Below are 12,303 nucleotides of genomic sequence, written 5' to 3'. Positions count from 1 at the left end.
CTTTTATAGACACAATTGTGCACCAATAAAAGTTATAGTCAAATTAATTGGCCCTTTCAAGCCACTCCTTTTGCTGGTGCATTTGGCCAAATGCGCTGGCAAAAGTCTTCTTTCTTGTAGTGTGTGAAAAGATATAGAAAGAACAGAGAGGGAGAGTGAGAGAGAGAAATCATAGCTCGATTTTGCGAACAAAGAAGAGGGTGCACGACTGGGCTGGATGGTCATGGTTGGATTTTGAATAATCTATTTTTTGTTGGATGACTGTAATTATTTTTAGTCCCTTTAGATGATTGTAAAATTGTTAGTGGTGTTTTTCGGTCTAATCTATTCATGATGATAATTCTAAGGTGGTGGTTAGAATAGAGCTCGTAGGCGGTGGTTGTAATTGGGGTTCACAGGTTGGGGCCGTCAGATGGTGTTGGGTGTTAGGGTTGGGTATCGGGGCTTAGAAGGATTAGGGTTATACGAAAAAAGAAAAGGAAAGAGAAGAAAAGAAAAGAAAAAAAAGAAGAAGAAGAAAAGAATATATATTTTAAAATTATTTATTTTTTTAAAATATTTTTCATATTTTTTAATTATTTTTTTATAATATTTAAATAATTAAAATTATATGGATTACTAAAAATTTGACACGTGTTCATTTGTGTACACTGTGACACTTAATAAAGTCTTTTAAATGGAATAGATAAATAACTCACAGAAATGAGGTTTAGAGAATTTAACCATTAAAAATTAATTTATGTAGTTAAATGTTACAAATCGTAGTTAGTTTGGCTGCCAATATTCCTAAACATAATTAGGTTAGCTTTTGCTTCGTCTATTTTACAATAAAATAAATTATTTGATATTATTTTTATTAATATTTTTTGAGTTTTAAGTAAAAAAAAAAAATAATTGAGTAATTTTTAGAATTGTATAATTGTAACTAGATGATAATTTTATGCCTAATTATTAATTACAATTAAATAATCTCAAACATGACACTTGTAATAAAATTGTAAAAAAGAACATATAGAAGACAGTGCAAAAAAGAATTTCCTTTAGCACTCCTGTTTTAAACAGTTATATTTTCTGGTTTAATAATTCAATTAATCACATTTTGAACTCCTCATAATCTCTTACGATAGTGGGAATATATTTTTGAATGGAGAAATGTTAAAGGGTACCAGTGGTGCCTAACACTCTCTTATGTGTCAATATCGCTACTGGTCTAATTAAGTATCGGGTTCCATATAGTTTAATATAATAACTTTTAGGGAGTATCGCTAACGCGATATGTCGAGAAGGTGATAATGTCTAATAACAATGCTCTTTTTGAATAAATTAGATAGAATGAATTAATATACAATAATATTATGTATATATTCTTTTATTAAATAATATGTTCATTCTATGACAGTTAAACTTCCGATAGAAACTATATAATATATGTATATAGTGATTAATTAGAAAAGATTCTAATTACAAAATTAGGTGAGTTTAAATTGAAAGTGAGACAGTACATACATAATGTTATAAATGTTATATGCATCAGCTTTGAAAAGATAAACCACGTGATAAACTCAAAAAAAGCGGTTAAATTTTATATGAGGCCTAGTTTTCTGAATTATACATTATTATTTTAATCTCATTTATTTATGATCTTATCTCTTTCTTCTTGGAATCTTCAGTCGGTTATATATATCTCATAAAATACTTTAAATATCAACTTCAACTACTTTATATATCTTCATATATACTAGCTAACAGTGGCACTCATCATCTTCTCTTTATTACTGAAATGGCTTTCCCCAAGTTTTTAATCCCCACACTCCTCCTCCTGCAGGTTTCCCTAGCAACAGTTCATGCTCGCTCAGTTGCATTTTCTCAACTGTCAGACTTGGAGGTGCCTCAATCTGGTAATTACAAAATTATACTATAATTATATAATATATAAAATTTAGAATGTCGAAATAAATTTTCATATTTATATGCAAACAAGAAGCTGCATGTATGCAGTACCTTATATATATATATATTACATTGGATTAAAGCTATTTATTATTATAATTTTACTCTTTGAATATATAATGAATACATACATATGTTAGCATTGTAATCCCAAATCCCAATATTATTGATTTAATTAAGCTGCATGCAGGAATAATGAATTATGAATATGAGTACACACCATCCTGTTGCGATAAATGTGTGTGCAAAAATAAATCATCATCATCATGTGTGTGTAATGACGTGAAAAAGGGTTTTTGTCCAAAAAGTTGTTCGCTGTGTGCATGCTCTCGGTCACAGCCCCCACACTGTATATGTACTAATCAGATCAAGAATTGTCCTTCAAAATGCACCAATGCTCATCATGACTTTCAGACTCTTCTAGCCATAAACAACAACTACTAGTACTACTAGCTACCTAATACCTACCTACAGCTTACATATATATATATATATAAATTAATATAAGTTATTCACACTAGCTACTGATACCTTTGGTTGATCTATAGAGTGGCACCTGATCAACTAACCGTATATATATGTAATAGTGAAGTAATACTGTAAGGTTGTCAATTTTTACATTGACACTACTCTAAATAAATATATATATGTATAAGCTGATCATGAAATGTATGTGTGGATCAAAATCTCTCATCTCATTCTTTCTTTGTCATTAGCAGTTTTTCATTTCCTAATATAATTAAATGACTTTATAGAAGATACGTACAATTTACAATAATCCATCGACTAGTACTTAATTATAAATGAACCTGATTTTGGTATGCCTGATTCTTGGTTTGCTATTGGCATATTACTTTTACTTGAATAATAGTTAATTTGTCAAAATAGTTTTGCTTTCATGCATCAATCAAATGATGGGTGAGGTATAAGGGCATAGTGTTATATTATTTGATGATATAAGACCATAAAAAAATTGTGATATATTAAAATAATTTTGTATTACAAAATTTGATGTAAAATTTAATATCTAATTAATATCTTTATTAAAATTATAAAAACTAATAACTTTATCATCGTTGATGTAAAAAATTGGCTAACACTGATTCTCTAGATTGGCAAGATAAAATTTAAATTAAGTAATTAATAAGAGAGACACACATAAGATTTATAGTAGTTCACTCCATGTATCGCAATAATAATGAAACTACGGAATTTTTATTTCTCATAAGAATTACAAGAGAATTGACTAAGGCAAGAACTCAAATTTTTAGAGAGAGAGATATTCTGATCTTATGGGAACTTTGTTGAATATGTAAAATGAGCTAGTGGAGCTATCCTTCTACAGGCAATGAGCTTCATTAAAATATCAATAAATAATACAAAAAATATGAAAAAAAAAAATCATTCTAGACTAGTCTTAACCATTGATGGTGATCAAATGACTAAAATGACTCTAGATGGTGATCGTCAAATTTTGGAGCTTGAATCGTGCCAGTTGAATTTTTTTCGGGTTATTTGCAAAAAAAAAAATAAAAAAAACTGTACTTGTCTTGAGGACCAAATTTCGACTTGAAATTTTTTGAATTGCGATATGAGTGTGGGATATATCTTAAAAGAGCTTGAAAACAGATTTCAAATGTAACTGGAATCGCGTCAATCAGATCGATATTGAGATACTTATGGTCGTTTAATGAAGAAAGTTTAGCAACTGGTGCCCAGGTTGACATTGTGACGTCAACCTAGACGTTTTATGAGTAGGAAAGCATGTCGAACTTATATATATTATTAATATTAATTAATTTTATAACTGTCAAAACTTTTAGTATTCTATTATTAATTTTGTGTATTTTTTGTAAGGTAAAAGATTTACTGTTATGTGCTACTAAAATATATATATTTATATATTTGGTATGCTAATGTAATGTGTATTTATAACTTTTAATATTATCATTAATTTTTGTGTAATTTTGTGAGGTAAAAAATTTACTCACGTGATAAAAAAAAGGTTAATTAGTAATTTTTTCCCTGAACTTTGACATGTACCAAATCATGCTCTCTGAACTTTTTTGGTCTTTAAAAATTTCCCCTAAACTATTGAGATTGTTAGATTTAAGGACTTTTGTCTAATTTTAGTAAAAAAATTCTAACATAGATGAAAGTTCAAGGGGCATGATTTAGTACATATCGAAGTTTGAGGGGGATGATTTGGTAAATATCAAAGTCTGGGGAGCATAATTTAGTACATAAACAATCACTAAAACAGTAAAATTGAATGAAATTAGACAAAAGTCCTTAAATTTAACAATCTCAATAGTTCGGAGGGAATTTTTTACGGCCAAAAAAGTTCAGGGGACACGATTCGGTACATATCAAAGTTCAAGAAAAAATTACTAATTAACCTAAAAAAAAATATTAACTTTTTATATGCTAATATAACATGTACTTACATTAAAATAAAAATAAAAGACAATTAATAAAATAACAAAACTGAAAGATGAGTAAATCATATTTGAAACAATAAGCTTTGTTTTGGACTTTTGTCTTTTAGTGTGATCATGATATTTTGTCACTATAAGAGGATTAGAAAGAATACTTCAATTCTCACACAAATTGGTTGTCCTAAATGAACCCAAGAACTTTTCATGAATTACAATTAATTTTATTTTTAATACGATAGTATGATTTTTTTTTATTATTTTTATGATAACATAGTGTTTGTCTTATCACTAAGATTGAAATTGGTGAATTTCTTTTTTATGATATATCTTATGGTTGTTTGAACACAAAATAATATTTAGTACCTCTTAAAATTCACTTTTTTTTTTCTTAGTTATTTTTCTCCCATTCTTAATTTGTCTTTTATTCTCATGATTAAAGTCTTAGTGTAATATAATTTGTCAGTAGGTCGTAGGAGGGTTAAAGAGTAGCAGATTTTGAATAATTTGATTCTTGTTATAAATATTAATAATTATGTGGATGTCCAAATCTTTTATTTATTACCATTAATTGTAATCAACATTCATCTTTTTCTTAGTTTCTTAATATCTCACTCTTGTATTTGTATAAATAGGGGTTCACCCCATTGGAATAAACAACTCAGAAATTCTCATTCACTTTCTCTTTCTCTCTTCATCTTCTTCTTCTTTCTTCTCATCTACTTTATATTATATTATATTATTTTATAACACGTTATCAGCACGAGTCTCTGCCCAAGCTTCAAGCATGAGTCTCTACCTAAGACCCAATGTAAGTATTTTGTTAAAGTTCTTGAATTGTTTCAAAGTCACGATACACTAAATATATATTTATATATATACTCATCTGACTGAAACAATTTCAAGAATCCTTTTTTTGTATTTTATTTTGATCTATATATCTATATATATATGCTTTTATATGTTTATTATTGATTTCATATATATATATTATGTTCTTATCATTCATAATATTTACAATATATGTGTGCCTATGATATGATAGAGAAAATCTATATAAATTATACATATATCCAGAAGATTATGTATCATCGATAAAATATTGCATATATCCTAAAGATTATGCATCATCGATAAAAAAAATTGCATATATCCTGAAGATTATGCATCCTCGATAAAATATTGCATATATCCTGATGATTATGCGTCCTCAATAAAATCTTGCATATATCCTGAAGATTATGCAAACGTAATATTCATTATATAGTTGATGGATATATAATGAAAGAGATGAACACATATTTATATATATGTTCTTGTATTCTTTGAGGACAATGAAAAGTAATCTAATATCGATATAGATTTTGACAAACATTTCCTGAAGTAAATGTTTTATATTTATCGAAGAAAAAAAAATGATTGTATTTATGTGAATACAACTAAAGAATCATTAAAAATGATTATTATTGATGCAATTTTATAGTGGGTTTTGAATACCTAAAAAGAATATTAAGAAAATTGCATTGAAACATCAAAGTATAAGAATAACAGTGAGCATGACTAATGTTATTTAAATACATGAGACATGTATTTATTGTTCATCATTCCCTGCAGAGAATGATACGAATTGAAGTCAACTACTTTTAAAGATTGTTTGTATTAGTCATGTTATTATACACTGTTATTACTTGCAATGTTGAAAATTATTGCATGTGACATATATTAAAGATCAAATTTTGCATACATCTTGGAGATTATGCAAAAATTGTATTCATATATTCTTTGAAATATTGTTAAAGAAATTGCTGAGTAATTTCTTTTTATATATGAACAAGTAATAAATTTTTAAGAAATTTATAATAATGTTCTACTTGTTCAACGTCATTCCCCAAAGTGAATGTAATGATTTTAAATAATCAATGACATTATTTACTTCTCAAATATTTCCAGAAGAAATTGGAAACAACCAAAAGATGAAATACCACACACAATCAAAGTGCATGAAATCTATATATCATGTGTGGGATTGAATAATAGTAGTCGCGTACCTGTAGTACGGACACACTTATAATCAAGATAAAAGTATATTTGATTATTGAATAAGTGTGAATTGTACAAATTGATTGTACATTTAGAATATTTAAATATCATTCCCTGAAGAGAAGGAATAGACTTGAAATTCTATTTATAAGAATATAGATTTCACATATATTGGTAATGCCAGAAGCAAATTAATATATACATATTTTATAATTTCTTGAAATCAATAGTTTCAAACTATTGTTGGCACAGGATATGTATATATATATAGTTACTATATAATTCAGTTTGCATATTCCCAAAAGTGGATATATAATTTACTAATATTTGTTAGTGATCCAATATAATCAAAGTGATAAAGAATCACAAAATGATTATTTGAAAAGCTTCCTGAAGAAGTCTTACATACAATTGCTACTTGGAGTAGTAAAATATATTTGTATGTACCTAGATGTATAACTTTTATCTAGTTATGAAAGTAATAAGAAATAGCTTATTGTATGTACTGGTTGTACATTTAAATATATAATATATCAAGTCATGATAATTAGACTAATGAATAGTCTATTAATAAATTAGACGACTTGTTAAAAAGATACCAAGAAAAATAAATGATATATTATGGTTATATCTATTTGACCATTACAATAACATGATGAAGTTGTCATGTATCTTTTAAATTATACACATCATTGAATTGATGATAGTGATTCCTGAAGAAATATAAACCTTGATAAACATAATAGTGACTCCTGAAGAGTGTATATGTTTTGGAGAATAATATAATTATATTATTCGTGTATATAAAAATGAAACTTGTAATGATTATTGTTGTAGTGATTTTACATTACCTTATGAAAGTTTCATTGAAATACAAATTATAGTGAACCTGAAGTTCATGAATTGAATTATTTTGACATGATCAATCATATGCAATAAATTGTCAAAGGATTTGACTAAATTTTGTTGAAGAACCAGAAGATTCTTCTCATTATTAATTTATAAGGCTCAAAAGAAGAATATGCATATATTTGCACATAAAAAAATATTTAAATTATATTTCTTTAACAATCTTGAGCCATTGTTAGATTTTTATTGCATAGTTTCTTATCGATGTGATAAGATTATATAATCATGCATTTACAAAATGTGTAAATTTATGTATTTCTAATTATACACGTATGACTCATTCTTAGAAATGAATTAAGTTCATAAGGATTGAACTTGAAACTGAAGTTTATTGAACCTGAAGTTCAATGTCATATAGTATATATGAGTTTAAACAAATATTGATTCATTGTGATATACTGAAATCCCTACAGGTATATTAATATTATTAGATATCACAATTTTTAAAAATTCTCTCGATCAGGGGGAGAGAAGCAGTTGGGATCGATGATAATTTTTGAAATATGATCCTTGCATAAAGTATATAAGAACAATATAGTGTTGGGTTTTATGCCCTAAATAAAACTCATTTCAATATAATCAGATTTACTTATTAATATAGATCAGAAATAACATTTAATGTTGCATGGTTCACATGATTTATTTCATGATTATATGTACATAATGTATAAATTCATCTGAAACCCTTTTCACATACTTGATCCTGTTTATTGTGCCGTCAACACATTGGAAAGTAAACATGACTATGTGAATAAAGTTTCCTAGATTTATCAGACACAGGGTTTTACTGATATGATAATCTACAACAAGAGTTTACTTGCATTTGGAGAAGTGCTATGTTCTTTCCAGAGCATTGGTTAAAGTAAAGCTCAGGTTGGATGCATGGAGTATGCATCGGAAGGGACCGATATTGAACTTTGACTTAGATTTATTAAACTTACCGTAATATCTATTCAAGTCAATATCGCCTAGTTGATCCTAGATCAAATGATCTTAATCCTGTTATGATTAGGCTCAATCTTGAAAGGCTATTCGTGTTCTTTGATTTGTTAGTTAAGCCTACTTTTAGGTCAGGGTGATACGTACATTTTGGGAACACGGTAGTTCAATTGAGTGGGAGCGCTATCATAAACATGGAATCTATAGCTTCTATCTGGCGAATAGTAAGCAAAGGATGATCTCCTTCGAGCTTGACCAAACGAACATAAATGGTGGAGTACTCATTTCACATAAGCTGAAATATCATTTATACGGGGTCAAGTGTTTTAAGGAATAAATACATTGTAGGGTGTAACGGTAATTTAATCCCTTTACAGTGTAGATCATTCATATAGAGGATCATTGATCAAATTAGGATTATAACAATGGATAACTAATGATGTGTCTATATGGTGGAACATATAGAGCATTCTATATACTGAGAGTGCAATTCTAAGTTCTATGCGTGGATTCAACGAAGAATTAATAAGTTAGTGAATTTTAGTGTTAAATTCTTGATCTACTTATTGGAAGCTCGGTTATATAGACCCATGGTCCCCCCACTAGTTGAGATAATATTGCTTGTAAGACTCATGTAATTGGTTTTGATTAATCAATTATAATTCTCAAATTAGACTATGTCTATTTGTGAATTTTTCACTAAGTAAGGGCGAAATTGTAAAGAAAGAGTTTATAGGGGCATATTTGTTAATTATGATACTTTGTATGGTTCAATTAATAAATATGATAAATGACAATATTATTTAATAATTATTTATAGTTATTAAATAGTTAGAATTGGCATTTAAATGGTTGAATTAGGAAATTGGCATTTTTGAGAAAATCAGATACAAAAGGTGTTAAAATTGCAAAATTGCAAAAAGCAAGGCCCAATCCACTAAGTTTAGGGCCAGCCACTTTTGTAGGAAATTTAAACTGATTTTTTCATTATTTAAATGCCATATAATTCAAATCTAACCCTAGTAGGAATGCTATAAATAGATAGTGAAGGCTTCAGGAAAATTACACTTTTCTTCTGACTTTTTCTATTCAGAAAAACTGAGCCTTCTCTCTCCCTATCTTTAGCTGACCACTCTCTCTCTTCTTCCTTAGAATTTCGAAATCCTTAGTGATTTGAGTAGTGCCCACACACATCAAGTGATACCTCAATCATAGTGAGGAAGATCGTGAAGAAAGATCATCAGCAAAGGAGCTTCAGCATCAAAGATTCAGAGAAAGAGATCCAGGTTCAGATATTGATAATGCTCTGCTACATAAAGGAATCAAGGGCTAGATATCTGAACGGAAGGAGTCATTATATTCCGCTGCACCCAATGTAAGGTTTCTTAAACTTTATATGTGTTTATTTCATCGTTTTAGAAAGTTCATATTTAGGATGTTAATAAACATACTTGTGAGTAGATCTAAGATCCTGGTAAAATAATTTCCAACAACTGGTATCAGAGCCATGGTAATTGATTTACTTACATATAATTTGGACTTTAAAACGATTGTTTGTATGTTCTTTGGATGGTATCATGTTGTATTGAGTGTTATTTGATGATTAATTGATGATTGTGAAATTTTCGTGAAAAATAATTGTTATTTCGGTTCTGGCATTATTTTTATTGGATAGTATGGAAAAAATTAAGCAAGTTAGCCTTTTACAGAACTCAATTTGGATTTTATTTGAATTAGTTATGATTTTTTGAAGATTTGACAAAATCGGGGCTGTGCTGATAGTTTCCTGCGATCGCAGAACTGTCGGTACAGTTTCGAATTTTTTCAATTTTCTTCAATTTTTCATACTTTTTCATGGAATTAACTTCCAATTTTTTGTATGGTTTTGTATATATACTATTACTATTCCTAATTCAATTCTAATTATCATTTTGAATTAATTTAAATTTTTTTTAATTTAATTCAAGATATTAGTGTAATTTGAATTTGAATAGAATTAGTATTTATCTTTTTGCTTAAAAATCTATCTTATTTTTAAATTTGATTATATTTTTTTTAAATTTAAGGTCAGATATTTTAAGATATTTAAAAATATCTTATCTTTTAAGATATTTATAATATCTTTTAAGATATTTTAAAAATATCTTATCTTTTAAGATATTTTAAAAATATCTTATCTTTTAAGATTTTTTAATTAAATCTTTTTAGATATTTTGACCTTATTTAAATTTAAAATAAGATATTTATAATCATGTAATTTTAAATAGATGTAAGATATTTTGCTAATTTTTTTTTAAAATTTTGTTATTTTATTTATTTAAATTACATTTAAAATTTGAAAAAGATATTTATTTATCTTTTCTAATTTTTTATTTAATTTTTATTTATAAAATAATATTTAAAATTTAAAAGTAGTTAGCAAATTTTTGAAATGATATTTAGGTTGGTTGAAACCTAATTTTTCAAAATTGTAGGTTTAATTTTAAATTTAAATATTTAATTAATTTTCGAAATTTTTTTTAAATTTTTTTTTTTCGAAAATCTTTTTTAATAATATTTTGAAATTAATTATTTAATTTAAAATTAAATAAATCCTACATCCAACTATCCAACTAACCTTGTTGCAGGAGTATGTGTTTTAGCTTATGTGTAAGTTTTTAAAACCTATTATTACTTGATTGCAAATAGCCATGGTTACTTTTTGCCAGATCTAATGATCTGATGGCTCCCTTGGTCAAGATAATAATTTGTAACAGGTATATTTACAATCTTCTTTCATCTGTGTATAACCTAGCAACATGATAGGACCCATCCAAAGTGTGCCTGTGTGAGCCTATGTGTTTAATTTCATTATAGATGCATATAGGTTGTTGTTGCTAAAATAAATTATCATAGTTCTTGATAGAATTTATTTAGGCCCATTTAGTTTTTGGGCCTATTCAATTAATAACAGTTGTTCTTATTAAGGTTAAATTCCTCTCTTTTGGGCCTTGTGTGAGAGTTGGGAGCCATAGAAGTGGGTACAACATACTGAACCCAGCACCCCCTCACACAAACCACCCCAATTGTGAAGGCCCATTTGGCTAATTTGAATGACTGTACTAGGTTAATTACACTAGTTTAACCTAATTAAAATTGATTAGCAACATAATTAATTTCATTTATTTTGAAATTAATTTAAGAAAAATATAGTTTAAAGAATTATTTTTTATTCTAAGCTAAACTATATGTATTTTCTTGTATTTAATTAAATATAGAATTATAACCATCTAGATTCTTTCTGGAACTTAATTTAAATTTTTCATTAAATATTCTTATTTAAGTTGATATTTAGTTATCTACAACTAACCAACTTAAATATGAATATCTTTTGAATTCAAAATTTCAAAATTAAGTTGAGGAATTTTAGGCATTGGTTATTAAGATTCTTTAGATATTTTTTAAGTTAATATCTTTTCGAATATTAACTTAAAATGGAATATTTTCAAATTAAGTGGTTACAACTTAATTTTTGATATTTAATTAAATTTAAATTTGAAAAATATTTAAGTTCTAGATTTTTTCTAGTCAACTTAAATTAGATATTTTTTCAAATTTTGTGGAAAAGATACTTAGTCAAATAAGATATTTTCTAGATAGTTATTTCTAGACTACTTATTATTTCTAATGTTAAATAGGAAATATTATACATTGTGAAATTAATTATTTATTAATTAATTTTGGTACAATTTACTTTAAGTATATTTTTCCTAGTATTAAACTAGAGATTAATAATTAAGTCTTCTCTACACTTAATTATTTATTTCTTGAATTTAATACATTTAATTAATTTGAAAATTAAATATCTAAGTTGATTTTTATCATCATACTTAAATATTTCTTTTTCATGACATTTAATTAAATAGAAAATTATTTTTAGTTGAAATTTATTTTTTTCAACTAAATTTAAATAATTTTCAAAATATTTTTTTTTTATTTTATTAATCAAATTTCGAAATTGCATTTCTTAAATGCTGGAATTTCGAATTTT

The 12,303-nt window shown here is 26.7% G+C and overlaps 1 protein-coding gene across 1 annotated transcript; it reads left to right on the top strand.

Moving 5' to 3' along the window:
• Positions 1-1,592: 1,592 nt before the first annotated feature.
• LOC133036517 (horsegram inhibitor 1-like) lies at positions 1,593-2,763 on the top strand. Its single transcript, XM_061113055.1, has 2 exons — positions 1,593-1,898; positions 2,141-2,763. The coding sequence occupies exons 1-2, from the start codon at positions 1,781-1,783 to the stop codon at positions 2,392-2,394; spliced, it is 372 nt and encodes a 123-aa protein (XP_060969038.1). The 5' UTR covers positions 1,593-1,780; the 3' UTR covers positions 2,395-2,763.
• The last annotated feature ends 9,540 nt before the right edge of the window (positions 2,764-12,303 follow it).

This window comes from Cannabis sativa, chromosome 4, assembly GCF_029168945.1.
Source record: "Cannabis sativa cultivar Pink pepper isolate KNU-18-1 chromosome 4, ASM2916894v1, whole genome shotgun sequence".
Lineage (NCBI taxonomy): Eukaryota > Viridiplantae > Streptophyta > Magnoliopsida > Rosales > Cannabaceae > Cannabis > Cannabis sativa.
Note: the sequence above shows the minus strand (reverse complement) of the source record. Positions and strands in the feature narration are given on the sequence as shown.